The following is a 25405-nucleotide window of genomic DNA, read 5'->3' on the forward strand; positions in this document are numbered from 1 at the left end:
TCCGGTGACAGGAGCAAAGCAACCAAACTATCTTGTCACAGCTGATGATGTTGAAACATACCTTGCTATTGAAGTGCAGCCTCTGGACAACAGGAAGCGCAAGGTATTGTTTCTCTTTTTTCCCTTTTGCTCCCCCCCCCCCCCCCACCCCACACACACACACACATTTATGTTGGGACGGAGTGGGTATTGATTATGGTATTCTATCTTATTCATAATAGTACCTATTTTTAGTTGTTCTCTGTAAAATATGAAGTCAGCCAATGTTCTCTCCCTTGAATATACTTATGCACTCTCCAAACTGGTGTATATTACACATCTGGGCATTTGGTGGTTGCAAAAGTTCTACTGCTTGTTTAACTTATAAAAAAAAAGTTCTAGATGTATAGACAATTTTAGTAGATTGATCATAACCTTTTTCTTTGTGAATGCAGGGAGAGCTTGTAAAGGTTTTTGCTAATGACAACAAAAGGATCACTTGTGGTAAGTAATTATAATCTGATGAATCAAGTCTTGCATGGTTCTCCTTTATTTTTTGAACTATGTTTTACTTTTGCACTGCTTTCCCCTGATTCTTTTTATTGGGGTGCTCATCAATTCCTGTGCTTTTGCCTGGTTTCCTAAATTTTCTAGTACTCCCAGGAAAAGGAAGGGGGAGGGGAGGCATCGTCTGGAGTGTCTTGCCTGTCTAATTTTGTTATTGAGCTTTTCTATGTTTTATATTGTAAATTTTTTCCCCTAATAGTTGACATAGGTTTTGTATTCCCGTCACTTGTTTGGTTGCTTAATGATACTTGTTTGTATATGCATACAGGACCCATTTCTAAATCAATTAAAGAAGTTTAGGAGAATTTCCTCAAACATTTTTGAAACATAGTATTTGTTTACGAAGAAAAAAATGGAACTAGAAAATGCATTTTGGGCACATTTGGGAACCATTGGTAATGGAAAATATTGTAGCGCAATAAGTATTCTCATTCCTGTGTTTGATATGACATGACAAATGTTGGAACAGGATAATATTTTATTTTAATTTCCTAAAATATCTTTATAAATTTTGTATTCATTAAGATCTTATTAACTTTTGTAGGCCTCAATTTTCATCCCCCCTTTTAAAAATCGAGAAATCCTTTATTTAAAAGGACATTAATATTTTATCTGATAATTCTAGTTTTTTCTAAATATTAACGATTGAAAAGATTAATATATAATTAAGTTTGTATGGAATTATCATAAAAAAAAAAAGTTTTCTTTATTCTAGATTGTCATATTGTGAACGTTTTCTATAATGATTTGTTTGAAGTAATTACATTTAATTCCATAGGTGGTAAGTTCTTTGCTGTGATGTAGGAAGTTTTGTCTTGTAATTATAAAATTTGAATCTGCTTTACCCTTTACTTGAAAGATGGAAACGATAGGGAGCAAAAAATTATATGAGATAATGGTTTAAATCTTCTGCTTGCACCAGCTCTTACTAATAATTTTGCTAACTGTTGATAGCTTCGAACAATATGATTGGAGGCCCGGCTACCTCGAATTAGCCAGAAATCCTGTTTTAGTTTTTTTTTTTTTATCTACTGGGATCAATATGGGGGGATTCCGAAGTTTCTTTATTGAATCTAAGTTATTTCAGTTGGTGGTGGAGGAAGGAGGGAATTTTTTTTCCCTTAAGATCTTTGAACGGGGAAAATTCTACATGCAATCGGTGTTTTTGGGCAAGAGTGCAGCCCTCTGGTTAGTGAGGAATCTGGAACACTTTGTGATTGGGGTTAGTCCTAAGCAATTTTTCACGCTCAGAGAAGGTGCTACGGCGTACACCTTGCAACGGGGGTCCAATTCTTTTGGGCAGTACGCATCAGTGACAGAGCTTAAGGTTGGTGGGCGGCGGCGAACTATCATTATTCCTGCCGGTAAATCACAACACGGATGGAGAATTTTTGGGGCTGAATTACGAAGGATGTTGGAACCTGCTCAATATGCGCTGGGTGGATTGCAGTTTGTACCGTATAGGTCTAGGCAGATCATCGAACATCATCCTCCCAGGTCTTATGTGGCAGCTGTCAAAGCTCCAGTGCAGCCAAGGTTGAAGCATGTTCAGCAGCCCCTCAACAAAGATAAGGGTAAGGCTGATTTTGTGAAGAATACTGTGGAGTTTCCTAGTGAAAAGTCTCATACACAGGTTGTAGTTTTTGAAACGCAGACTGGTAGTTCTCATCAGGCAGCCGTGGGTGGTGGAGAGGGTGGAGTAGGTGATATTAATGGCAAGAATAAATTTGATGAGAAAATCTTGGAAGGAAATAATTGTAATATTCCTTTGAAACTCAATTTGAATTCAAAAATGGTTGAGTTTGGAAAGTTGCGTGACAATAGGAAGGGACGTTGGCTGGGGAGAGGGCTGACTGTGAGTGTGAATGAATTTGGAAAGAGGCGGGTATTATGGGATGCTGTTAAGGGAGGGCAACAAGCTGGCAAATGGATTCCACGAAATACTGATTATTCTAAGGCAGTGGGTCTGGGTCCACCCAAGCTGAAGGCCCAAGCCTCGTTGGGTAATGAAGAATCCATGTTGGGCCTGGGATTGCTAAGCCCAACTGACTTTGAGGCTGGAGAAAGCTCACTTAGTGGATCTAAGAGTCTGGAGCCTTCTTTCCATGAAGGGGTTACGTTGCCAAGTCCAGGTGGAAATAAACATATTGCCATGAAGGAGTTTCGGCGCTCAGTGGTCAGACCCACCACATCGGAGCAACCAGCGATGCCGTCGAAGGTATCGGCGAACTCACCCATCACATCGGAGCACCCGGTGACATCGCCGATAGCTCCGATGGTCACACCCATCATCTCGGAGCAACCTTCGACATTGCGAAGCCGGCTCCGATGGACTTCGCAGCGACGGAGGCTGAACTCGAGGGTGGTCAGTTCAGCTCGGTTCGTCTAGTCCAGCCACCCACTGAGCCGACAGCACCGGTGGTGGTGGCCCAAGTCTCCCAAGAACAGGTTTCACTAATCGGTGCTCCGTTTGGGTCGAGGTTGGGGCCGGTGGTGTCATCGGACACAATATCAGAACAAGTAAGGACTCTTGATGACCCGATAGTGTCGGAGTTGGTGCATCTGTCGTCTTCAGTGGCATCGGAGGATGGGGCTGAGGAACTTGTGGGTTTGGAAGGATTGGTTTATTCTGACTCTGAGGGAGTTCATCTCCCTGGCCCAAATATAAGGGAATTGGTTGGAGATTTGGATAAGACTTGGGGTAACTCTAAAGACTGGATTTTACAAATGCGTGATGGCCGGCAATTAGTGCTCCCATTGTCACTGTATCGTTCTCCTGATTGTTTGTCAGTCTGCTCAAGTATAGAGGGTGAGTGTGTACCAGGCAGTGTTCCTTGTAATAATGAAGGGCAGAGGGTTACTTGGGCAGATGAGGGGCTAGTAAACTCCTTGGCTGTGGTTCCCGGGTTAGTAAGTGAGCCTTGGGAGTCTGATGAAAGGTTGAGGTCTTCTGAGGGAGGTGTTGAGCCATTAGTTGTGGTACCTTTGGCTACTGAAGGTCCGTTGGAGTTGGAGTCTAGTCCTATGAAGAAGATTGGGTGTAAGGAGTTTACAGATAACTGTCAACTTTCACAATGGGTAACAAATAGGATAAGGGCTTTCAAGAAATCTGTGGGCACTTCACTAGAAGGTTTTGAGGAGCGGTCAGGAGTTGTTATTAGCCATAGAGGCCGAGAAGAAAGATAGACAGAAACTTGTGGTGGGTGATCAGACGAGGTTGGTTAAGTCCGGACAGAAAGGTCAGCGGGAGTTGAAAAATTTGCGGTCATCTTTGAATGTTGAGTATGATACAAATAAAGAAAGGAGTGCAAGTTTTGAGCGGGCGGTTGTGTCTTATCAATGAATGTGAAGATTATTTCTTGGAACGTTAGAGGGTTGAATGAGCAGGATAAAAGGCTCAGGGTTAGAAACTTGATTAGGAAATGGGGGCCAGATGTGGTTTGTCTTCAAGAAACCAAAATGGGACTGATTAATAGAGCAGTGATTCGTAGCTTGTGGGGTGGCCAACATGTTGATTGGTCATACTTAGGCTCTTGTGGTGCTTCTGGTGGGGTATTAGTGATGTGGGACACTCGGGTAGTGAATAAATTGGAGGAGGCAGTGGGGAGATTTTCGGTTTCCTGTAAGTTTACAAGTGTGTCAGATCAGTTTGTATGGGCATTTACGGGTGTTTATGGTCCTAATTTACACCGAGATAGGAGATTATTATGGGAGGAACTTTGTGGCTTGAATAGCTGGTGGAGTGTCCCATGGTGTGTGGGTGGTGACTTTAATGTGGTTAGGTTTCCTTCTGAACGATTGGGGTCTACTTCTTTCACTACTGCTATGAGGGAGTTCTCCAATTTTATCTCAGAACAGGGTCTCATTGATCTGCCATTGCAAGGAGGTACTTTCACTTGGTCTAATTCTAGAGAAGTTGTTTCGAAGGCTAGGTTGAATGATTTTTGTTCTGCAGATTGGGAGGATAAGTTCCCAACAATTTCTCAAAGACGGCTATCTAAATTGTGCTCAGATCATTTTCCAATTGTCCTTGAGGGTGGATTTTTTCAGAGAGGGAGTATGCCATTTAGATTTGAGAATATGTGGCTGAAGGATGAAGGTTTTGCGGATAGGGTTCGGTCATGGTGGGATTCCTACCAGGTTCATGGTGCACCGAGTTATATTTTGGCCAATAAATTAAAGCTCCTTAAAAATGATCTGAAAAGATGGAATGTGGAGGTGTTTGGTCATGTTGATGTCTGGATTAGAAAATTGTGGAAGGACCTTAGTGTTCTAGAGAAAAGGGAGGAGAGTCAGGGATTGTCAGCAGAGGAAAGGGTGAAAATGGGAAGAATTCGTGATGAGTTAGAGAAAGCTATCCTGTTGGAAGAGATTTGTTGGAGGCAGAAATCCAGAGTTCTTTGTGTTAGGGAAGGAGACAGGAATACTAAGTTTTTCCATCGTATAGCTAATTCTCACAGGAGGGTTAATTCTATTGATAGGCTTATGGTGGATGGGGTGTTGTCATCGGACCCGGCTGCGATAGCAAACTGTATCTCTCAATTTTATAGGCAGCTTTATTTTGAGGAGGTGGCTCACAGACCTGTTTTAGATGATGTGGATTTTTCTAGCATCTCGGTGGAAGATGCAAGTTGGTTAGATAGGCCTTTTGAGGAAGAAGAGGTGTTTCAGGTGGTCCATGACTTTAATGGTGATAAGGCACACAGCCGGATGGCTTTTCCATGGCATTCTTCCGGTCTTGTAAGTGTTTTGAAAAATGAAATTATGGCTGTATTCCACAACTTCCATACTCAGGCGGTGTTTGAGAAGAGTCTTAATGGTTCATTCCTAGCCCTTATTCCTAAGAAAGTGGATGCTGTGGAGGTTAAGGATTATCGGCCTATTAGCTTAGTTGGTGGGATGTATAAGATTATTTCTAAGGTGTTGGCTAATCGGCTTCGTAGGGTGGCGCATGGACTTATTTCGGATTCACAAAATGCTTGTGTGAAGCGGACGAATTTTGGATTCCGTCTTGATTGCTTCTGAATGTATTGATAGTAGATTGAAGTCAGGAGTTCCGGGGGTGCTATGTAAGTTGGATGTGGAGAAGGCGTATGACCATGTGAGTTGGGATTTTTTAATGTATATGCTGCGGCGTTGTGGTTTCTCAGAAAAATGGAGAAAATGGATAAGGTATTGCATTTCAACTGTGAAGTTTTCCATTCTGATCAATGGTAGCCCTTCTGATTTCTTTGGAAGTTCTAGGGGGCTTCGGCAAGGGGATCCCTTATCTCCATTGTTGTTTGATATTGTGATGGAGGCGTTGAGTCGTATGTTGGATGTGGCTGTATCCACTGGGCAATTCTCAGGCTTTTTTGTGGGCAGTATGACTGGTTCTTCAGTAATGGTATCCCACCTTTTATTTGCAGATGACACGTTGATTTTTTGTGATGCTGAACCTTCTCAGATTGCTAATTTGAGGGCCATTCTTGCTAGATTTGAGGAGGTGTCAGGGCTTCGTATTAACTTAGGGAAATCTGAGTTGGTACCTGTTGGAGGGGTACCCAATTTGGAGGATTTGGTGGGTTTGTTGGGGTGTGGACAGTCTTCTCTGCCCTTGAAATATTTGGGCCTTCCTCTAGGTGCAAAATTCAAGGACTTATCTGTTTGGAACCCTATTCTTGAGAGAATGGAGAGGAGATTAGCAGGTTGGAAGAGTATGTATTTATCTAAAGGAGGTAAGGTGACACTCATTAAAAGCTCACTCTCGTCCTTACCTACATACTTCCTTTCCCTTCTTCCTTTACCGGGTAAGGTGGCTAAGCGGATGGAGAAGCTACAGAGAGATTTTTTGTGGGATGGGATTGGTGGTGAATCTAAATTTCATTTAGTTCAATGGGCCAAGGTTTGTAGGCCTTTGCAGGATGGGGGGTTGGGTATAAGACAGTTGAGTAATTTTAATTCTGCCTTATTAGGTAAATGGTTGTGGAGGTATGGTACCGAGACTGATGCTTTATGGAGGAGGGTTATAGAGGCAAAATATGGGAACATGTGGGGTGATTGGTGTACGAAGAAGGTGACAAGCCCTTATGGGGTCAGCTTGTGGAGATATATTAGAAGTGGTTGGTTGAACTTCTCTAAACTTCTTGTTTATGATGTGGGGGATGGTACTAGAGTAAAATTTTGGAAGCATGTGTGGTGTGGGGATTGTACTCTCCAAGAGGCCTTTCCGGAGCTATATTGTCTTAGTAGGTCCAAGGACTCCTCGGTGGTGAAGTTATGGGTTGGTCTGGGAGGTTTCAAGCTGGAATGTGCAATTTCGTCGTCCACCACAAGAGTGGGAAGAGGAAGCCTTTGACCGGTTTATGGGGCTAGTCTCTTCCTCGTCAGTGAGAGGGTATGGTCCAGATAAGGTTTGTTGGAAGTTACGCAAGGAATACAAGATTTGAGGTTAGAAGTTATTACAGTTCCTTCTACCCTCATAATCTTGTTTCCTTTCCTTGGAAAATGATATGGCAATCGAAGGCGCCTCCAAGGGTAGCCTTCTTTTCTTGGTCTGCTTCCTTAGGTAAGATCTTAACAACAGACAACCTTCGTAAAAGACGAGTGATAGTTCTTGACTGGTGCTCTATGTGTAAGAGGTGTGGGGAGTCGGTGGATCATCTTCTACTTCATTGCACCATAGCTTGGGAGTTGTGGTCTTTGGTTTTCTGTTTGTTTGGCATTCAGTGGGTTATGCCTCGTACTGTTATTGAGGTGTTTGAGGCTTGGCAAGGAAAGTTTGCGCGACATCGTCACATTGATGTTTGGAGATTAGTACCTCATTGCTTGATTTGGTGCATTTGGCGAGAAAGGAATGCTAGAAGTTTTGAGGGCTGTGAACGATCTTTGCTGGAGATTAAGTCTTTTTTCTTACACACACTCTTTGAATGGAGTGTGGTTTTTTCTCATTTTTCTTGTTCTTCATTTTCTATTTTTCTTGACCGTTGTTCTTTTGTTTCTTGATTTTTGTTCCCTTAGTACATCCCCAATGTACTCGCCTTGGCATTTTCTTTTTTATTATTAATAATATTCTTACGTTATTTATCAAAAAAAAAAAGTTTGTATGGAAAGAATGGGAGTTCATTTGTATTGAACACAACCCCTCTTTGCTTAATGTGGACTATATGGAGGGAGAGGAATAACTGAACATTTAATGGTGTGGAGCTAGTTGTTATTGAGCTGAAATTTGGATTCTTGACATTGTTGTTCAAGTTGTCCCAAAACATAGGCACAAGCAATGCGAAATCTGTTGTAGGTTTTATCGATGGCTTTTCTTTTCACATGTAATTCTTTAGGAGTGTTTTGTGCACATGAAATATGTCCTCTATATCAGCAAAGTTTAAGTATGATAATTATAAAAAAATAAAATAAAAATAATAACAAAGTTTTAGTATGACATTAGATGGAATAGAATGGAGGATAAGTATACATGTGGCCGACCCTAACTAATCTGTTGAGGATCCATAGTCGACACCAAAAAAAATTTGGGACTAAGGTTTTGTTGTATCAACAATGTTTTCGTACCTAAAAAAGTTGCTCTATCACAAGCCCACCTGCCATCAACTACTTGATCAGCCACCAATACTCATATCACCAAATCCAAAAGTATTTCCACCATCTTATTAAGACCCAACTCCAATCCCAAAAATATGAAATTCATTTGCCAACAAGTCACCATTACCATCACAAATCCCATCTCTTGGGTTAAAGGCAAACTACACGAACTCCATTTTAGATGGACCTATCACCAACCCGTGAACTGTGGAATTTTTAGATCTGAAAGGCACCGTGGAGTCTCAAATGTTCAAGTTCACGTTGGTCACTGCTTTGGTTGACCAATCTCCAGTAGTGGTCTTTTCTTTTATTCATATCCACAAGATGGTGCTTCCATGGTTCAATTCAGTGTGGTATGCCAGCCATGAAGGTTGATGGAGCTAAGTAGGGGTCTATGTTCATCAAACTCCAGTAGAGCTCTTTTGTTTTATTCATATCCACAAGATGGTTCTTCCATGATTCAATTGAGTGTGGTATGCCAGCCGTGAAGGTTGATGGAGCTAAGTAGGGGTCTGTGCGAGAGTTTTTTTTTTTCCTCTCTTTTGAATTTGAGAGAGGAGAGGGAGAGATTTATAAGGAATTTATATTATGAAGCTATTATGGCAGGTCACGTAATAGTTATTCCTCTTATTTTTAAAAGGAATGGCTATTCCTTAAAAACGAGGAATAGGCTAGGCAGTGAGGGTGAATAGCTATTCCTTATAATGAAAGTGTAACCAAACGATTGAAGAACTATTACTTTTCCATTATAGGATCTATTCAGCGTACCAAACATACCCTTTAAGTTTTCAGGGATAGGTTTCCCATCATTGAGGTAATATCATTAGTATATGCGTTTTTAGTTTAGTTTTTCAATACCTCATAGACTCGTTTTAGTATTTTCCAGTTTCATTAGTATGGTTAAACTGTGCAATGTGTACTAGATATCTAGGAAGCACAGACACAGAGATAGACATGGACATGGGTATGGGTATGGATATGATACGGCGACGAGCAGTTTTTGAAAAATTATAATATGACATGGCAGGTACGATACTAGTATGACATGGGTACGACACGTGGACAGCACCTCAAATGAAGTGTCCGTGCTTCCTAGCTAGATATCATAAGGGCTCAATATTTGACAAGCCCCTAACTCTAGAGCTTTGCATGAGCTGATTACCATATTGTATCTGGTTTGCTTCCTCCTTTTGTGTTTTATATCACACCATGATTCTGCTTCTCAAACTGGTGGCCAAGGTATAAATGGAAAGACAAATTAGAGTTCAAGTCTATCTTGTTTCCTAGTTTGGGACACTGCTTGGTTAATTATATCTTTGGTGGTGAATTCTTCCTTGGTTGTCTCACTGTGGAATTGGAAAATTGAACCAAGGTTATTCAAATTTAACCTCAAGCGACGTTCCTTTGTGGAAGTAACTACAACTGATGTAGGGTGTTTTTTTTATTTTTTATTTTTTAAAGGTTGTTAAAAAAGGAAGGATATCATCTTTTGTTGTGGGTATCCTACATTATAATTCTTTGATTTGTTTCCTTATTCCGTCACATTTGATGAGATAGCCTCTGTGTCTGTTTGGATGTTTTATTTCTCTTGTTGACTAGAATTTAATTCTACTTTGTGCTAGCATATTTCGAATGTTTTTGGATATATAGTTGTCATTGAGACTCTCAGGGCAATAAATTGCTTGGTTCTTGAGGTATAATATATTGTAAAGCTAAAGGCATACCATTCTTTTCAACTTGTTTACAGATCCTGAGATGCAAAACCACATTGAGAAGACTCTTTATAGTGGTCATGCTTCATATAGAGTATCCTATTCGGTATGGCTTCAATGAAAAACCCCATTTTGTCATTCTTTGTTTCCAGTATGTTAATATTGAGTTCTTAAATCCTTTTTTTTTTTTTTTTTGGTTTCAAACTGTCATTTTCTGAAGCTTAAGCCAATTTTTATAAATAATTTTTTTACAGACAGGATATCTTGATATATGGGAACCAGCTACCTTGTCCATAAAGAGGGAAGGTTACAATATCAAGTGTAGTGGACCAAGTGGTGTTGTAGCCTCTGAAAAGTTTTCTCCCTCCACAAATGTATGATTCCTTATTTGCTTAATCTTTTTTGAGGATATTAAGAGCTTGGCCAGTACCATGAACCAAGGCTTTCATAGCCTGGTTAGGTCAATATCCTATTTTCCTTGGTTTGTGAAGGAAATTAGTGTATTATATACTAATAAGATATTTGGTGTCAAATGGTGCATATGAACATGGACAACATTCAAGAAAATTGGAATTATAATGATCACTTGACAACTCATGCTGTAGTAAACTCAATCAAGTTCAATAACTTGGGGCCGACTAATTCTATACAATACAGTCTAAAGTTCACTGCATTTTGATATTGGTCATCCTTGATACTACTGCATAGTTATGGGATCTCATTTATTTTGCATCTCATATCATTATCAAGTGTCAATAGCTAATATGATTGACCAGCTTCTTCCATTAACTATTGGAATTATTTTTCAACAATTCTTAGTTTACCTAACTTATGTTCTATTTTTTTATTGGTAAATTACTCATGCACCTGGTGGCTCTTAAACCCATGACCTCACCATCTACCTGACTCTTACAAAGGGAGGTAGTGCCATTTTGAGTTAGATCTCATTGGCCAACGTATGTGCTATTTGTAAAAAAGAGAATTATTTGTAAAGGATTGTACTTTCAATCTTATAAGAGAATCCTTAAAGTCTTCTTTGAAACCAACTCCAGAATTCAATTTAATCCATTGTGCTGTTTAGAACTAGGGAGGAACTTAATTGAGTTAGTCATTCTAATTTTTTACCATTATCCCTATATACAGATGAGAATGACAGCCGAGTTTCTTTCTTCTTTTTTATCTATGTGATGGCACCTCCACCACAATCATTAGTGTGACAAAATCCTCCCATCTTCTTTGTGTTCAGCATTTTTCCATGGCTACCATAACAAAATAAATAGTTAAAAACATAAAGAACTAAAAAATGAGAAAGACTAGATAAACAAACTGTGTTTTTGAGTATGTGAGAGAGAGGATCTGTACCAATTAGGGAAGAATATGGACCACTAGTGGAACATAGGAATTGAATTCTTCTCTAATCCAACCTATTCTGGTCTGATTTACTTTTGTACTGAACAAAATCAGTTCCCCGTTTGAATTACATCAATTCCACAATGACCAAGTCAAATTCCAATGGAATTGAATTCTTGTTTTTAAGATTTCAAAACAGGCTGTTAGTGGTGTTATTGTGAACCAGGATAATTTATTGAATATAAAAGATAGTCAATTCAAGATGACCAATGTCCTGAACTTGAGAGATGAAATAGACATTTTTGGTTAATTTTCTGCTTAATTCTCATTAATGCATTCAACGTACATTAATAGCCAAGGATGAGATAACCTCATTAACAAATCCTAAAACATAGGAATTAATTTGACTTGGGTAAAGTATTGGAGGTTGAGTTCGGGGAAGGAGATGCTCAGGCAGAAGTGGTGGATTCAGTTGGGGCTACTCAGTCAGAATCTGGGTTTTTTTTTCTTCCTCGGGAGTCCAGTGGGGTGGTGGACAGTGGTTGTGGCAGTGGAGAGAATGAGAATTGTGTGTTGGAATGTGAACCTCTGTCTCATTGGGTTCCTAACGATCTCAATGTGGGTTCATTGACTCTGGATTCTGCAGAGGGAACACAGATGACTGAGGCTGGTCCCCCCTCGGATTGGGTATCCAAGTTGATGAGAAAATTCTGTAAAATGGTGGGCTTTCCTATTGTGAGACATGAAGCTCAATGTTTGGCCCTTTTTCGTATCCTGGAACAGGAGTGTCTCAAGGTGAAGGACGAAGAGGTGTCTAAGAGACCCGCTATTTCAGGGACACGAGGCCTCAGGGAGCTTAAGGGGCTGATTTCTTATGTCAATTATGAGGGTGCCACTGCTAGGAGTAAGTGCAGAGATGCTTTGACGGACTCGGGGGCTGCTAGTAGTTTTAAATGACACTACGACTACTTTCTTGGAACGTAAGGGGGCTTAATAATCCCCGGAAGAGAGAGGTGTGTAAGAACCTTCTAAAAGAGTGGAAGTGCGATTTTGTGTGTATTCAAGAAACGAAAGTATCGTCTATTGATGGGGCATTTGTTCGGAGTTTATGGGGTAGTCCGTACACTGATTGGGCTGTTTTGGATGCTGTGCAGTCTTCAGGTGGGGTCTTGCTGATTTGGGATAAGAGGGTTGTTGAGAAGTTGGATGTTATAGTGGGTCAGTTTTCTGTCAGTGTATTATTGAGAGGTGTGGTGGATGATTTTGTTTGGGCTTGTACGGTGTGTATGGCCCTAATGACAATGGTCAACGGCCTAATTTGTGGGGGAGTTGTCTCGGGTGCGAGCCGGAGGTGGCCCATGGCATGGTGTCTTGTAGGTGATTTTAATATTATCGGATACCCAGTGAGAGACTTGGTTGTGAGACTTTCAACCTGCTATGCTCGCATTTTACGATTTCATAGAGAATAATTCTTTAGTTGATTTACCTTTAGAGGGGCTTCCTTCACTTGGTTTAGAGATTCGGTCTTCCTCATGTCAAGAATTGACGGGGCTTTGGTTTCTCTTGATTGGGAGGAGCATTTTGAGAATGTATCCCAACGGGTGCTTCCTCGAGTTCTTTCGACCCCTTTGCCCACTTTTGTTAGAAGGCTCGGTGTTGTTCGGCGTGGTCGCGGTGCCTTTAAATTTGAGAACATGTGGTTAAAGGATGAGGGTTTTGTGGATAGAGTTAAGCAATGGTGGGATGGCTACGGTTTTGAGGGTTCTCCAAGTTTCATCTTGGCCCAAAAATTGAAGGCTCTAAAAGCGAGACCTAAAAAGTGGAACGGGGAGGAATTTGGTGATTTGGCTTTTAGAAAGAAGAATAAGCTAAGCGAGGGCGATGGGGTTAGATGTGAGAGAGGAGCTAGTGGGTCTCTCGAATGAGGATCGAGTCGGCGCATTCAACTCGAAGGAGGCATAGAGCATACGGCTTCTCTTGAGGAGACATCTTGGAGGCAAAAGTCTAGAGCCTTATTTGTGAAAGAGGGAGATAATAATACTCGGTTTTTTCATAGATTAGCAAACTCCCATAGAAATGCTAATCAGATTAAAAGGATGGAGGTGAATGGTATTCTTTATGAGGATGAGCACGATGTACGCTCTCAAATAGTCCATTTTTACCAAGAGTTGTATAAGGAAACTGAGGTGGGGCGTCCTTACATGGATGGGTTAGAGTTTGCTAGTATTGAAGAGGATGATCGGGTGTTATTAGAAAAGGAGTTTTCGAAGGAGGAAGTCTTTCAGTTATTAAAGGAGATGGAGGGGGATAAATCACATGGTACTGATGGCTTCACCATGGCCTTTTTTCAGAAATGTTGGAGTGTCGTGGAAAGGGATGTAATGGACTTTTTTGAAGATTTCTATAGCCATTCTTCGTTTGAACGGTCTTTGAATGCTTCGTTTCTCACTTTAATTCCTAAGAAGTGTAGTGCCGTTAATATTAAAGACTTTCGCCCCATTAGTTTGGTGGGTAGTGTTTACAAGCTGTTATCCAAGGTGTTGGCTAATAGGATGCGGAGGGTTTTGGATAATCTCATCTCTGAGACTCAGAATTCGTTTGTTGGCGGAAGGCAGATTCTGGATTCAGTGCTTGTTGCAAATGAATGCTTGGATAGTAGGTTGAAGAGCAGAGTTCCTGGTGTGGTTTGCAAGCTGGATATTGAGAAAGCTTATGATCATGTGAACTGGGAGGCCCTGTTTTATTTGTTAGGCCGGATGGGTTTTGGGGTGAAATGGAGGGGGTGGATCAAGGCTTGCGTTACGTCTGTTTGTGTCTCTATCCGTGTTAACGGTTCCCCTGAGGGTTTTTATGGTAGCTGACTTGGGGTGAGACAAGGGGATCCCCTATCCCCGTTATTATTTCTTGTGATAATGGAGGTGTTAAGTAGGCTTTTGAAGAAGACAGAGGAGTGTAACCTTATTCGGGGTTTCCAGGTGGGAGCTGTGAACTCTGCTGGGGTGAGTATTTCCCATCTGTTATTTGCGGATGACACCATTTTATTTTGTGAGGCCTCTAGGGAGCAGCTACTCTCAACTAGGCTGGTATTGTCTTGTTTTCAGGCGTTTATGGGTTTGAAAGTCAATGTGGGGAAAAGCGAGATTGCCCCCGTGGGGGAGGTGAATAATATTGATGCTTTGGCTAATGTGCTTCAATGTAGAGTAGGCAAATTGCCTATGAAGTATTTGGGGATGCCGTTGGGTTCTTCTTTTAAGTCCCCCTTGATCTGGAATCCTATTTTGGAAAAGATGGAGAAGAGGCTCTCTGGGTGGAAGCGTCTCTATTTATCTAAGGGTGGGAGGCTCATGTTAATTAAGAGTACTCTATCTTGTCTCCCGACTTACTTTCTATCTCTCTTTACTATTCCTAAAGCAGTGGCGGCTAGATTGGAATATTCAGAGGAAGTTCCTTTGGGGGTCTTCAGAGGGGGGTTTCAAATATCCTTTGGTGGCATGGGATAAGGTGTGTCTTCCCGTCGAGATGGGTGGATTGGGGTTAAGAAAGGTGGTGTCGTTTAATCAGGCTTTATTAGGGAAGTGGTTGTGGAGATATGGCCTCGAAGATACCCACCTGTGGCGTCGTGTTATTTCTTCAAAATATGGCGAGGGTCAAGGGGGGTGGAGGTCTAGGGCTTGCAGGAGGTCCCATGGGTGCGGCCTTTGGAGAAGCATTAACGAATGTTGGGAGGACTTTTCTAAGCATCTTTCATTTGTAGTGGGGCAAGGTTCTCGTATCCGATTTTTGGCATGATAGGTGGATTGGTGACGATACTCTAAAATTTCTATATACTGAGCTTAATGAGTGTTCAGCGGTCAAGGATGCCTGTATCTCAGAGGTTTTGTGGATTCCAGAAGGAGGTACTGTTAGAGTGTGGAATTTAACATTTTATAGAGCTTTTGAGGATTGGGAGTTGGCGGCTTCGTATTCTCTTCTCCAGCTTATCCAAGCTCGTATTCCTCAGGGTAGTAGGAGAGATACCCTTTACTGGAGGCTTAAAGGGGATGGTATGTTTGATGCTCGGTCTTATTACCTCGCGATCCGGGGAATTTCGAATTCTTGGCTTCCTTGGAAGGGGGTTTGGAAACCTAAGATCCCTAAGCGGGTGGCGTTCTTTCTGTGGTCTGCTGCTCATGGCCGGATTCTCACCTTAGATAACCTCATGCTTAAGGGTCGGACTTTGGTTAATAGGTGTTGTTTGTGTTGCAAGGATGGGGAGTCGGTTAACCACCTTCTCCTGCATTGTCCTGTTACAAACGCCCTATGGTCTTGTATGCTTCAGGCCTTTGGGATTCCTTGGGTTATGCCAGGATCGGTGGCGGATTTGATTCCTTGTTGGTATCGGTGGCATGGAAAGGATAAGTCGGACATATGGAACTTGGTTCCAGGGTGCTTAATGTGGATTGTGTGGTTAGAGCGGAATCGCCGTTCCTTTGAGGACAAAGAGAAGACCTTGATTGAGCTAAATCTTTTATGCCAGCGTAGTCTCTTAGAGTGGTCTCGTTATTGGGGGTTTACTAATTGTTCTTCTCTCTCTGTGTTTATGTCCTCTCTTAGCTTATCTCTCTAGTAGCTTTTCTCTTGTTGTTCATCATCATGAACTCCTTGTATGATTTATTTCCTTTCATTTATAAAAGCTTCCAGATTACTTATCAAAAAAAAAAAATTTGAATACAAATAAATAACAATACTAATCTAATCTAGGAAGATTTATTTTATCACTAAACTAAATTCAAATAACTTATCCAGCACCTGGGTCATAACAGGTATAATCTTCTTTTATAGAATAATTTAGGCTGTAATTGAATATTATATGTGAACAACCCAAATTAGTTTGTTGAGGAGCTATAGTTGACCCCATAGTTCTGGGACTAAAGATTTGTTGTTGCTGTTGTTCTATAAAATTGTGGGTATTTATTCATTCTGATTTCATTCTTTTTCCTTTTTGTAGGTTACAATTCCCTATGGACCTAATCCAGAATTTTTAATTATTGGTTCTGGTGGTGTTGAGCATCTCTTAAGAGCAGATAGCAACTCAACTGATGTTAGCAGGTACGTAACAAGTTTTTCTCATACTGTTTCTTTTTCTTTGATCATATTGTATTTGATGGAGATTTCATATTCCCATGAAATGCACCAAGTGATTATTTGCTGATTTAAAATTGATATAACTTTTCCTTTTTGTTGCACTTATACAAGGATATGATGGATGCCTTATGTGAAGTTGACGATTAACTCCTGTTTTCATCCTTGGCATTATTTTTCTTATAAACGAAGTTTTACATACTCTCTCTCTCTCTCGTGTGTGTGTGTGTGTGTGTAATAATTAGACTAATATATAAATATAAAGAAAAAAGTAAAGTAGGGATAAAAATAATAATCTCAATAAAGATGCATTGGGAATGTAGAAACACATACAAATATACACACACGGGACAAATAAAAATAGAGACTATCTACACCAAGCATTGCAAATAGGTAGCCAATTATTTATCACTCATAATCTACTAATCTACATAAACTATCAGACAGATGGCTCAATGCACATCTTTGTCAACATGACCCCCAACACCAACAGCCACTTGCATGTTAATCCTTTCATGAACAGCTGAAATGTTACCTCCCAAAGATCCAAAGATTGCAAAATCAAAGCTCCTTTTCCTACTGTGATTTGTTCCTCTGCGCTGGCAAAAATTATTTCAGAAAGCAGTTAGCAAAATCAAAATTCTCCACCACCACATCTTCACCACGAAACCATTTCAAAGCTCTAACAGCTTCCCCCACTAGGTCAACCTAAGCTCCAAAGCTTCTTTCAAGCATACCTGCATTGATAATGGAAACACTCATGAAACCTTGTCAGGTTGATTCAAAATTACTACTTGATAGAGAGGGAGGGCTAAGGACATGGTGGAGGCTAGTCGCAACCAGTGTTGTTAAAAGCATGATTAGGTTCACTTCAAGCTCAAAGCTCGAAGCCCCAAGGCTTGAGCACTTTGCTTGGGCAAAAAAAAAAAAAAAGCTCACTTTGCTTGGGCACTTTGCTTGAGCACTTTGCTTGATCATGCTTATGTATTTATATAAAGCACTTAGCAAATTATATAAAATGTTATATTTAAACTTTCTACGACTAGATTACTGCGATATTGTCCATTGATAATTTTTTTAATTAACTATATAAAATTTTAAGAATTGAAATAACTTAAGTAAAATTTGAATTTACAAACACTACAATTGGACTTACCCAATAGGTAAAATATACAAATTTTGAGTTTTTAATTATTATTATTTTATGTTACAGATATGTCTTTTTAAAGGTTATTAGATATTTAATTTGAAAAATATGCACTTTACTTCAATCACGCCTAGGCTCTAAGAGGCCTATGTGCTTATGTTTGCTAGATGCTTTTACAAACACTGGTGGCAACACCATAGAACTAAGGCCAGGCAAGCATATACCAAAAGTATCCTCTTTAATTTCAAAAATTACAAAAAAAAAGAAGAAGTAAATCTTGTACTAGTCCAAAATTCTCATTCAGGCGAAAATGAGCAAAATTGACCGAAATTGCTAAAATAAGCTGAAATACTCTGATATTTGATCCAGTACGTTTCAAGGGGGTTAACTACTAGGAAGCACAAACACTTCATTTGGGGTGCCGTCCAGCCTTGTCAAGTTATAATTTTTTTTTTAAAAAATTCTTGTTGCTGTGTCGTACCTTTGTCCGTGTCCGTGCTTCCTAGGTATGATAATTTCGGCCATACTGGTTGGTATTGTACAAAATTTCCAACTTTATTAAAATTCCAATCTCTGCAGTGAAGTACAAAATCACAATTTTTTATTGCAATTGAAAAAATCCTTTATCTCCACCCCAAACAAACAAAAAAATACGTAAGTTTTTGTTGCTAGAGGTAACCTGGATACTGAAGTAATAGTATGACATAAAATATGGAATGGGAAAGTTGGAAATAAAAGAATATGGACAAAGTTTAGCCATAAAACTGGTTGTAGGATAAGGTTACAAACTTACTCAATAAAATAAACATTACTACATATTTTGGAAATCTAACCGCTGAATTGCATGTTCTTTACGCTCGTAATACACATGTCAAATTTGGTGTCAATTGGATATTATTTACTTTATGATCTATAAGTTTATAATTTATGTAGAATTTTAAACTACAAAAACTTGTAATTTAAACAATTTATTGATGCCATAGCTCTTGATCTGTAATTTTCTAGAATTTTGCAAGTATGGAGAATATAAGAAAAAGATGTGATCCAATGGTGGATTTGTCAAAATTTACCTCCAATACAAAGATATTGAGTAAGGTTGTAGCCTAAGGCTATAACCAATTTTGTAGCTAAAGTTTGTCCAAAGAATATTAACTATGTGTTCATATATTAAATTTGATAATTTTTCCACATAAGTCCAGTATTAATGATTTTTTTTCCCAATATCGTTAAGATAAAGCCACTACAAATGGCATGTCTTTCCCTTGTAAGAGCAATACATAATAACATTTTAACTATATATTATCACATATAAATATGTAAACCCGTCTTATGTATTTATTATTACATAATAGTGTGGGCTCATGGCCTCCTCTCCCCTCACTGAAAAAAAAAAGAAAGAAAATTGGTCAGTTTTTTAAACTCATTTTTCATGTGTTGGTGGCTTGGTGTTTTATATTATATATAAATTAAGCACGGAATATTTATCTTGCCACCTGAGAATAGCTCCAAATTAAGTTCTTGAGTAATTAGGGATAGCTTGCTTCTCAACCTGCTTCACCTTCGTTGATGTTTTAATCTGTTTCAGAAGCTTCTCTTTATAATTTGGAATTGTTCTTATCTGTTTATTGTGATTTTTTTTCCTACTTAACAAATATCTTGACGGACTTTTTATCCTTTTCCCCCCCTCTTCCTGCTGCAGTTCTAGAGATACAATTGTGCTCACCTTGAGATTATTCATCCGAAGGGTATGATTTTTCATTTTCTACCTGTTCTTGCCTGGGTATAACTGACATGGAACTTTGACTTTTGTCCATGTAGAACAGCAAATTCGTCTGCTATTCTTTGCTTATACTTTGATATACCATTTCTTAGAATGTAGATGTATCTTTGTTTGTGTGTTTGTGGCATGTATATTTGTGCATTAATTTTCAAATGTGGATTTATGCAGGTTTGCATGTAACAAATCAGGTATTTATTAGGTGTAGAACTTGCAGACCTGATAGATTGTGATATTGATCTTACAGGGTATTAAATCAAAGAATGTATAGACTTGCTAAGGCCCCTTATGTGGTCTTTCTAGGGTGACCTACATCTTTTTCTTTAGAGTTGGGACTGTATCTTGATCTCCTATGCATGAAATCCAAGGGACTTATTCCTTTTACACAAGGAGATGCTGCTGCTGGATGTCAGTTTCTTTGGGTACCATTATGTTTCTCTCTGAAACTGTTGCCAACTATGAAGAGAGAGAGGATAGAAAGATGGCAAGAGAAGGGAGGCTACGCCCTAGTCTCAAATTGATAGATAAAAGGGGAGAAATTAATGGTGGAGAGGAGAAATAAAATGTTGAGAAAGAGAACAGAAGGTAATACTGTAAGAGGTAAAGAGAGGATAGAGAAGACAATGCTTCTTACACACAAAGAGATTCTCAGACATTCTTAAACTCGTTAGATTCATCTTGAGAGAGATTTTTTTGTACTCCAATTAGCCTTACTGATTGGTTTTATAAACACCAAAAACCATGTTGGCACCATTCAAAAATCTTCCCACTATATTGGGCTCAGATTTATTTCCTATAAACCTAAAAACTGCTGAAATATTTATTTTTGATATCTTTGTACAAATGTCTATGTGCTTGGGGCTGTGTTCTTATTTCTGTTTTTGTAGGTAGATGAATAACTAATGTGACGTATTACATAATCTGGCTTTCAATGATGACTGCAATCAGGGTAGGATAAATAATACATTCGTCTCCATCCCTTTTCGCCCTCCAATGTACCTAGAGTTTGCAATTTATTGTCCGATTCCCAACAGGCTCTGCTCAAACATGGAAAAGAGCAGTTCAGAACAATCTTATGATTTAATATGGACAAATTTGTTTGTTGAGATTTAATCTGAGTCTTTTCTGGATTTGAATATTGGACAATCTGGACATATACAGAGATCCAGATATATGTTGAGATTTGATTTGTGGACCTTTGTTTTTAGAATTCTTTGGATTTAGTGGGTTTTACTGGAAATGGTCAAACCTTATATTTGGATAAAGAAATTGGGTTGGCAAGTATTCATTGGATATTTGGAACATTGTTCTGTTATATCTGATTTGGACTGTAAGGAACGAACGCAATTGGTGCACTTTCGAAGATGCGGAAAATACTAACCTTCACTTGTTCCTTATATGAGTGGTCTCGAGCTTGGTCCTTTACAAATAGCAATTCTATTTCATTGTTATAAAGCCATTGCCATTTTGTATATAATTCTTTCATGTTGTAATTCATTAGGCTTCTGTGTGTCCTTTGTAAATGAAGTAGCCTTTCTTTAATAAATTATTCTTACCTATCAAAAAGCATTAAAGTTGTGATATAAAGAATGGTTAAATTTTCTATATTTGCTGAGAAATATATACTAGGATTTCATAATTGTTTCACACGTTAATCATTTAGGTGTGTTACATATTTGATATGTATGCTTCTGACCTTGGATAAGAGATTATACTTATAAATTATTACTTTAAATTATCCTTTACATATTTTAATGTGTTTTGCAGGCTGGTGAGAAAAGGAAAGGAAAGAAGAGGGGTATATTCTTTAACAAGTAAGATACATTTTGTTCTATAGCAAAAGAGAGGATCTGCTTATGTGCTATCCAGTTAGGCAGTTACACACTGTGGATTGGGGATTGCTGCTCAAGTTTCCAGAGTGACTTTGTGTGCTATTTTCAGTATTTATGATGTGAGCTAGAGTTGTAATTGTAATTGTAGGCAACGATGCTTTATTTTTGCCCTCCATGCTGTAATATCCCCTCTCTCTCTCTCTGAAGTGCAGGATGCGCTTGTGGCTGCATATCTATGTACACAAATTCTTATGCATCTCTTTGCTCTAATTGTAATTCAGGATATAATTTACAGGGAAGAGTATAGAGGATTTTTTTTCCAGGATAAAAAAAAAAAAAAACCCTTCCTAGAATAAAAGTTGTTCCTAGTTTATATAGATTTCTTACCTTGTTTTTGGTAACTTGAGTAAGGGAAGCGAAAGGAAATGAAGAATTAAGAGGGAATTAAATAAAATGAAATGAAATAGGGTTCTTTTCCTTTGCCTGTATGTTTAAGGTCAGGAAAAAAAAAATTGAAATACATGATTTGACAACTCATTTAGCAAAGGGGATCAGTACGAATTTGCTAAGATTGTAACAAAAAAGGATGCATCATTTTAGGCTGAGTTACTAATTCTCTTAATTGGTACATTGTTTACAGTTACTCCAAGGATTAGGTTATTGGTGTGTAGTATCTTGATTTATTTGCTTATGTTTTTCTAGCTATTCGCTTCCTTAGATTAGTAGATGACAATTAATGTATATATAACTGCATGAAACAACCAGCCCGCCTAAAAATGTGGGAGGAAAGCAGTGTAATTTTGAAAGCAGGTCACTTCTGTTTTTTCTTGAAATTTCGAAAGCCCATACTATTCTGTTAACGTAAACCAGAGTTACCAAAGTCTTCTATTAATAATCTTTAATTTAATGTTTTTCTTTTGCTATATGAATGAATGAGTTAATGAATTTTACTGATAAACAGAGCAAAAGAAACAAATATGGCCCAAACGGTCTCAAGCTGCAAACACAGGAAACAAGGAGCTCGTCAAGCTGCAACCAAAACCACCCTCTTAAAAAATATAAACAAATTTCACAACCAAAAATGATATAGATAGTAGCAGTAAAAGCAGCCAACTTGCAGACGGTTGATTGATGCTATTTTTTTTTTTTTCCCGCTAAATTGATTGAAACTATTTATATCACAAAAATTACCTCGACTTTGATCTTGACGTCAAGGCCGACAAAAGAGTCTCGAGATCGAGACCAACTTGTACTCGATATAAAGATTGTGATGCCTTGATCAACAGCCAGAGTGTTGGTTAAAATGGACATTATATGAGATAAATGTCAAGATCAAAATGTTGTCTCAAGACTAAAATCAAGGCCAACATGTATTCTATATCGAGACCATGAATCTTCCATCAACCACATGTCAGGAATAGTGTTAATGATTAATAATTATAAGTGGCATAAGTCATGTATGTTGGAAAATTTGTATCGGCGAAAGTAACAAATATGAATCTATTTCATTCATAATTGACAACATGCACTATGTAAATTTTGGAATTTAAGAACAAGATAGCGTACCTTAGTGTGAAGAAATTCAAAACAAAAGATTTGAAGTACTTGGGAACACTTTTAATCTTTACTTCACTTTACGCCCAAGAAGTGTGGTCTCTCAATCAGTTTCTAAGAGAGAATAATTGAATTGAGTGGCTTCACTCACACATACACACCATTCACAGTGATGTCTCTTTTTCTTTCTAATAAAAAAATTATGTATGTTTATCAATTTATATCTAACTGATTATCTAATTGGGCTGGCCTATTGAGCCTTTCCAATTGGGCTTTAGTATGTGGCTTGGAGTGAAACCAAAAGGGACTAATAAGACACTAGCTCCAATGAGTTTTGGACTTTTCTGTCAACTCTTGACAAGTCCAAAGTTACCATTAATTATATTTAATACCACGATATAAATATAATTGCACTCTAGGCCTTATTTATAAATTAAATCCTAAGACTTTATTATACATGCAACCCCTTTATAAAATATTTGTAGTAATACAAAGTCATAAATATAGATTGCTACTTTGAAAATTACATCTTAATCCTTTAGTACCCGGTTTAATCCTTTAAGTTATTCATCATATATTTATGAAATCAAATTTCATAAATATATACTTTAGTAATTCTTTACAAAAGTGGTTAGGTCTAACACTTTGAATAACCAAATCCATTAAACTTATCTCAAGGGAATATTTTATAACTTCGTTAAGAGATTATGAATTCCATCTTGAGAATATATGTTCCATCAACACTACATGTGGTTGCCCAACATACTGAGGTTTTGATCATGACTTTAGATCTCACTCCTGATATATCAAAGCAACCTACACTTTATGATCAGATCCATTATTCTCTCATGATTAAGAGTTCATGCAAATAGAAGTCGTGAGATTTATTATTCATTTGACAGTCGTTAGGAGAATAATAAATCTCACAGCGGTTCAGTTCAATATGTCTTAACTCTTAAAACATATTAACATATCAACTAGAAGTTTCCACTTCCATGATTAAAATAAATCATCTTAGTTGATATCTTATAGTCTTCGCAAATGAAATGCCCAATTTCATCACTGACTACAAACTTTAATTCTGAGTTTACAAAGAATTTGTGATTTATATCTTCTGTGACTTTTCACTTAAATCACATACTATGCATCTCATGGACTATATAATAATGTCAAAATATTCATGTTACCATTATTTTAGATAATAATAAAACAACTTTATTTATCATAACATTAAGTCATACATAATGTCATACATAGCATCATACAATAGGATTTAAGGGCACACATCCTAACAATGTATAAGCTTCCAGAATTATGTCACATGTAAGTTTGGCAATTATACCCTGTGAATCTTAAGGGGAATGGTTACAACTTAAAAGAAAATAAAAACATTCCTTTATGGTAACAACTTACAAGAAAATAAATACCTTTATTTATTCAATGATTGTGTTGGTCTAAGGACACCTCCCTACATCCTAAGTATCCAAGGGCAGAATTAGGTGGTGGCACAAGCCCCCCTAACATTACTGTGGGTGCCTTTTTGCGCTATTGGGCTAAGGCTTTCTATAGAGGATAGGGAAGTTGGGCCTGACTCTCTTCACGAGATTCTCCTAGAACCAGTCTGTACACAAGATCAAACACTCCAAACAAAGAGAAATATATATACGTATATGTATATAGTAACAATAGAATAACTGTTAGTCCGATAATGTTAGCAGCAAAAAATAAAAATGTCCTCTTTATTGAGATGACAAAGAGTATAGTTTTGTATGAGGGAGGGAAAAGGTCGCCAAGTGATGCATGTTAGGTCTGCAGTGTATACTCTACTTTCTCAACTCCCTGTTCTCTCTTACGTTTCACTTTTTTTCCCTCTTTCTCATCACTTTCAACTTATTGTTCTAATTCTCTTGGGTACTGTGTTCTTCACACCATTGTTGATGTTTCTCTCCGTTGTCTAATGATTGATGTTATGCTCTTTCCTCATTCTTGTTGCCGTTCTTTCTTGTTCATGGGTACTATTCCTTTTATACCCAAGATCAAGTCTAGGTGATTTCCCATTTCGCCCTTGCTTTCCACCAATCATTTTGTTTGCTATAAGCATTCAGCCAACACCCACTATGTACCATTCTGGCCATGTGTAGGTGGGTTCACTACCATTATCTTCTGTCCACTAGAAGTGGGTTTAGTTCCACTACTTGCTTAGTGACAAACTTCCTTCCTCTTTTGGGAAAAAGCCAATCCGGCCACCAATTTTCTACCCATTTTGGTAAGTATGCTTTCCCAGCAAAGCATCTCCCAAAAAGGGTCTTGGTAAGATACCAAAACTAGGTCTTTTTACCCCCCTCCACCAAATAGTACTCTCTGTTCCTCTTTAGTCGTGGGCCTTGCCTCCTTTGCGTTGGTTGGGTTGTAGGTCGACAGGGCTTTAGTTGCTCCAACTGTTCTGATTTTCGTTCTTTGGCTTCTTCCTCTTCATGCGCTTCTCGCTGCCTTTGATTTCATCTCGTTTCCTCTTCATGTGTTTCTGTTGCCTTTGGTTTTGTCTTGTTTCTCCTTCATGCATTTCCTGCTGCTATAACTTTATCTTGTTTCTTCTTCATGTGTTTCTTGCCGCTGTGGCTTTGTACAGTTTCACCTTACTTTACTTTCCGTAGAATCAGAATTCATCCTTATTCCCTTATACAAAGGCATTATGGGCTTTCTGCCATATATTGGGTTAGGATTGCTGACCCATTTTGCTTTCTTTTCTCTTCATTTATTTAATACGTTGGGTTGGGTCTGCTGGCCACTT

General features: G+C 38.5%; 1 protein-coding gene across 3 annotated transcripts in view; it reads left to right on the forward strand.

The window, feature by feature from the left end:
• Positions 1-21437, forward strand: part of LOC142631236 (uncharacterized) — a 30721-nt gene extending 9284 nt beyond the window's left edge. For all 3 annotated transcript variants that reach the window (XM_075805352.1, XM_075805354.1, XM_075805353.1), the window contains exons 14-20: positions 12-103; positions 435-483; positions 9869-9939; positions 10088-10207; positions 16171-16271; positions 19151-19196; positions 20996-21437. In XM_075805352.1, coding sequence (XP_075661467.1) covers positions 12-103; positions 435-483; positions 9869-9939; positions 10088-10207; positions 16171-16271; positions 19151-19196; positions 20996-21046 — 530 coding nt within the window. In that variant the 3' untranslated portion in view covers positions 21047-21437. The remainder of the gene's footprint in view (positions 1-11; positions 104-434; positions 484-9868; positions 9940-10087; positions 10208-16170; positions 16272-19150; positions 19197-20995) is intronic.
• The last annotated feature ends 3968 nt before the right edge of the window (positions 21438-25405 follow it).

Source organism: Castanea sativa, chromosome 4, assembly GCF_040712315.1.
Source record: "Castanea sativa cultivar Marrone di Chiusa Pesio chromosome 4, ASM4071231v1".
In the NCBI taxonomy this organism is placed as follows: Eukaryota; Viridiplantae; Streptophyta; class Magnoliopsida; order Fagales; family Fagaceae; genus Castanea; species Castanea sativa.